The following is a 5310-nucleotide window of genomic DNA, read 5'->3' as shown; positions in this document are numbered from 1 at the left end:
ATTTTGCTGCTTTAATAAATATGTGAACCATTTACTTTTTTCATTATGTCGATGGTATGATTTTAACGTGATAACTTTCAGTTTGTTGTCCTTATAACAATTTCTAAAATGTTCATGCTTTGTTTTTTACAGGAAGTGATTTAATTTTTTTGGAATGTGGAGATAACAGAAATGATAACACCGAATTTCGACAATATGTATGGCATGTCTGGAGGAGCAAATTTTAACTAATTAATGAACAACATGACATGGATGGATATCTTGGTAGTGAAATCAAGATGATAAAGGAGAGGCAATGGTTGAAGAGATTTTATCAGGTATAAAAAACAACGTCCTCTTGGGTAGTGTTAGCTTTGGAAGAAGGGTTTATTTTGTTCTGAGAAGGTTTTTGATTTTTAAGTGGTTGAAAGTAAACATCTACATAGCCAAATTGAGGAATGCGTTTTACAATTTTTTGGGTTAGAGAACTTAATCGCCCTGGGCGTTCGGTAGAAACCGATCAAACCGAACCGAACAAACCGACATTTTCGGTTATCGGCACAAACCGAAGACATTCAGTATAACCGTTCGACGCAATTGATTTTGGCAATTGGATTTCGGTTCGGTTCGGTTCGGTAATCGGATCCGAACGGTTATACCTAAACCGAGCCATATATAAGGCTAATAACATAACTCATTAACCATAATACATTTTGTTTGTCTTCTTTGGCTGCCTCCTTGCGAGTCCTTATTCCTCAGATCCAAAAACTCCATCCATTCAACACTTCTCCAATCTTATATAGGTAAGCTCTTCTTCTTTCTCTTTAATTCTATGTTTTATTCTTTACTATGTAAGTTCTTTCTATATCTTTGTAACTTCTGATTAGATTTGGAGAATTATTCTTCTGGGTTCGTTACTTTTTTTAGGGTACTAGTGTTGATGTTTGTCTTCCTCGTCGTTTTAAGATCTTAACTGTTGTTTTTTTTTGCTGTTTGGTGATTTTACTTTCACTGGTTTATTTAATCGATTCTCATTTGGTGTTCATGATGTTAGGTAAAAAAGTGGACGCCCAAGAACCACATCTTCACCATCTCACATCGCCGTCATCGTTGGCTGCAACCACAGCCATTCTGGAAAACCCTAATATTTGTTGGATCTGTCCATTTGGGCTTTTCATTATTGGACTGGTTTTCAGATCCATTATTTGTCTTGACCTATTTTTTTTAGGTCTGTGTAAATTTGTATTTGTTGATTTAAGCCCATTTATTTTGTTTTTTTTGTTTATTCGGTTCAAATAAACCGAATAAGAAAAAAATCTGTTTGAATTCGGAATTAATTTAAAACGTGATAACCGACCCAAATAACCCGTGTACCGATTAACCCGAACCGAATTTAGTTTCGGTTCAATTCGATATGAATTTTCAAAAATCGAATTTTCCCAAAACCGAATAACCCGACCCGTTTAACCCGAGATAGCCAAACGCTCAGGGCGAGAACTTAATATTAATTTTTTTCTTATATATGCTTTCGAAAAACTCTTTCTTTTACAAGGTCTCAAATGGTTCTAAATTAATTTTACTTTGGTTTATCTTGTACATGTCACTCTTACTTCATTTGGTTAGGTTCTCTCTAGTGGAGTGAGAAAATCTGTGCAAAGACATGTCATCATCAGAATTATTGTAAGCTATTGGCTTGTTATTCATGTCAACATTTTGAACGTGTTACAATTTTAGTGTAGACCATCACACCAAAAGGTTGAATACATGAGAAAAAAAAAAAGATTTCAAGCAAAAAGAAGGAAAAATGATGATGAATTTTACCTCCCAGTTCGTAAGACAATAAGGCCTTCTTTGATCAATTATTTTCTTTCCGCTATTGTGACACCCTGATTTCAGAGACTTGCAAAGAGGTTTAAAATAATTGATTTGGCCATTTATGTCACTAAAGTGCACTTATCTTTTCGGTCAAGGGTATTGAGAGAACTCCAGAGTTAAGCATGCTTTACCTGGAGTAGTCTCAAGATGAGTGACCTTCTGGGAAGTGATTGTCGGAACTGTGCGAGTGAGGAAAAAACACAGGGAAATATCATTTGGTGATTTGTAGGGATGGTAAACAAGTTTGTAAAGCCTCTCGGACGTAGCAAACCGACCGTCGGATATGGATGGACTCACAGGCCTAGTGAGAGGACATGAGGTCCATTAAGGAAGGTGGGTCCATGGACTGGGATAGGACATGGGACCCACTAAGAGTTGGCGGTCTGCGTTACAAGTGGTATTAGAGCCAAACCCATACGAGTGTGGAGTCGAGTGGACTCACACCGTTGAGGGTGACGGTCTTGGTGCGCAACGAGGACGTTTCAATCTGTTAGTGAAGGTGAATTGTGACACCCTGGTTTTGAAGACTTGTGGAGAGGTTTAAAATATTGATTTGGCGAGCTCTGTCACAAAAGTGCACTTATCTTTTCGGTCATGGGTCCTCAAAGAACTCCAGAGTTAAGCTTGCTTGAGCTGGGAAGTGATTGTCGGAACTGTGCGACTGAAAACAAAAAATAGGGAAAGATCATGTGGTGATTTGTAGGGATAGTAAAAAGTCTTTAAAGCCTCTCGGACGTAGCAAACTGACCATCGGATATAGATGGGCTCACGGTGTAGTGAGAGGACATGAGGCCCATTAAAAAAGGTGGGTCCATGGACTAGGAGTGGACATGGGGTCCACTTAGAGGTGGCAGTTGGGACGTTACAGCTATGCACAGAAGACTCTCCATATTCCATCATCATGCAAGATTCTTGCACAGATTGGTTAGGAAATACAGTTGAGGTTGCAACCTCTGGTCTCACCATGTCATATTCGAAAACAGATAATCGAAAACAATTAAGATGATGAAGAGAGCTTCTATATATATATATATCAAGCTAGAGCCATAACAAACATTAATTATCATTTAAGAGAATGCTAATATAACTAGATGCAATACTTGTTTAAGAATCTTAAGGATGGAAAAAACTCAATGGAACATTAATTCTACAACTTTGGTAAATGTATAGCTCTGAGCTTGTGTCGCTTGTATAAGCAATAACTAGTCAAGAAATTATTCTATGAAAGCCACGTGCGACATAGAAAAATCATGATGACCAATTGTCAAGGCGCGTGAACTTCACGGAAATCGTTTGCGATTGATTTTCTTATTCAAACATCATTAGCCAAAATAGGTATACATAATCCAATTTTCAAAATATTAATTTCATAATCAATTGTTTTCCCTCTTTAGAACTCTCAATTAGGTAGTGAATCCAGTTATATTGGCAGTGTTTTAAATGATAATTATTATTTGTTATGGCTCTTGGTCAATATATATAGGTGCTTTTCACAAAAGCTCTCTTCATCATTTTCATTGTTTTTGATTATCTGTTTTGAAATATAACATGGTGAGACCAGTCATTGCAACATCAACTGTGATTCCAAATCATTCTCTGCAAGAAGGCAAGCCTTATGTTCATAGCGGAAGGAAAAGAGTTGATCTAAGAAGGCCTTCTTGTCCTGCGAACCGGGAGGTAAATTCATCATCATTTTCCCCTGTTTTTGCTTGAAATATTTTTTTCTCATGTATTTAACATTTTGGTATGATGGTCTACACTAAAATTGCAACATTATTTTTGTTTGGCAGAGAGATATTCTAAAGCAAGATTTGGAGATGTTTTGGGCTTACCAGAATTCCACATGTAATTCATTTAGTATTGCTAAGAGCATCATCACAGAAAAAACATATTTATATAAAATAATTAGATCTCAAATATATTTTTCCGCTTACCCTTATCCAAACTGTGTGAGTTATTTTGGTGAAACAGGGTTACAGGAAAAGGTTGATTTACCTCAGACGAGGATCAAACGAGTAATGAAATCCAATCCTCAAGTCAAGATTTAAAAATTCATATATATTGTCTTTTTCGATAATCCTATGATTTTTGTTGATTGTGCTTGGAGTTTTTCAAAATTTTGATTCTGATAATAAAATTCTCTTGTTAAATTTAGATAATGTTATTGATAGTGATTTTACTGTTCAACTAATCATGAAATAGGGTTGACACATAAAAATATGTCAGCTGGTCAGCTGGAATAGTTGAGTGAAATAAATTTATTTTTTAGAAAAAAAAATTGTTGAGTGAAATAAATTTATTTTTTCAGATGGTCAGCTGGAATAGTATTGTTCTTTTGGCTAAAGCTTGTGACATTTTCATTCGGGAGGTAACCCTCTGTGCCTGAAGAGAAACTCAATCACACTCTCGCACCACCATCCGAAGTTGTGATATATATGAGGCCTTAAAAAATTCCTTTATTTATGATAAACTGGCTGATCATGTATTTATTGAAAAATGCTATGTCAACCATCGGGTTAGATTCTTATCTTTTGCAATCTTACCTTATCAAATCAACCAAATATGTGTGTATGTTTTATGTTATCCATGTTAATTATGCTAATATTCTCTTCTTAAACTATTTTGTTTTTTTTTTAGGGTATTGATATGCTCAAATTAATCCCTAGAGCTACTCTCTCAAATTAAGAGATCACTGCAGTACTTAGGGGTCGAATTCCACAAGGACTCAAGACTACACAATAAATTATAGAGTTTTTCAATTATGCTAAACAGATTAAATTGAATTAAAATAAAAGCAATGTAAAATATTAAATAAAAGCTGTTGTAAATTCAATGGATCAAAAAGTTAGGCTTAGAGAATTTCTCAGGAAATTATGAAATATTAAATCAATCAATTAATTAGGATTCAAGCAATTAAGAACAAATCTAGAACTCCAAACACTTTTGTAAATTAAATCAGTTCTCACTGCAAATAATATCTAAATTTAAAACCAGAAAATCCAAATCTCTTTGTAAAATTCTAGGTTAAAAATCAGCAATAAAAACAAGTTTAGATTGTTCACAAAATCACTAAATCAAATCTCTTTGCAGAAAGTAATTTTGCTCATCAAAAGGTTTTATCAGGAAAATCAATTCTCATATCAATTTATTTTCCTAAAGTATTAATTCTAGATGGCCAATCAAAGATTAATATGAAGAACAACCTAAGATGAAGATCTAGCAAGATAAAGAATCCTCAATAATCAGATCTAATAATTCATAAAATCCCTGTGAAAAACCCTAAACCTAACAAGCAAACTACTCAGACATAATCAATGAAGAACAAGACATCTTTCTGAATAATAAGCAATAGAGATTAAAAAGAGTAAGGAGGAGTTCAAGAATTCTTCTCTACAAAGCAGATCTCTCTCTCCCAAAAGCTTTCAAAAATCTTTTAGGGTTGCAGGAAAATAAAAC

At 34.6% G+C, this 5310-nt stretch overlaps 1 protein-coding gene and 1 long non-coding RNA gene across 2 annotated transcripts; both read left to right on the top strand.

Annotated features, from left to right (window-relative positions):
• Positions 1 to 703: 703 nt before the first annotated feature.
• Positions 704 to 1341, top strand: LOC147932915 (uncharacterized). The gene is made up of 2 exons (XR_015574391.1): positions 704 to 782; positions 1034 to 1341. It is a non-coding gene; the product is annotated as an uncharacterized LOC147932915 (long non-coding RNA).
• Positions 1342 to 3395: 2054 nt separating this feature from the next.
• LOC147932914 (uncharacterized) lies at positions 3396 to 4671 on the top strand. The gene is made up of 5 exons (XM_087477513.1): positions 3396 to 3531; positions 3645 to 3699; positions 3826 to 3869; positions 4163 to 4369; positions 4492 to 4671. Exons 1-4 carry the CDS (start codon positions 3403 to 3405, stop codon positions 4238 to 4240), a joined length of 306 nt encoding a protein of 101 aa, XP_087333639.1. The 5' UTR covers positions 3396 to 3402; the 3' UTR covers positions 4241 to 4369; positions 4492 to 4671.
• Positions 4672 to 5310: the final 639 nt, after the last annotated feature.

This window comes from Camelina sativa, chromosome 12 (genome assembly GCF_030686135.1).
Source record: "Camelina sativa cultivar CO46 ecotype springtype chromosome 12, ASM3068613v1".
NCBI classification, from domain to species: domain Eukaryota; kingdom Viridiplantae; phylum Streptophyta; class Magnoliopsida; order Brassicales; family Brassicaceae; genus Camelina; species Camelina sativa.
Note: the sequence above shows the minus strand (reverse complement) of the source record. Positions and strands in the feature narration are given on the sequence as shown.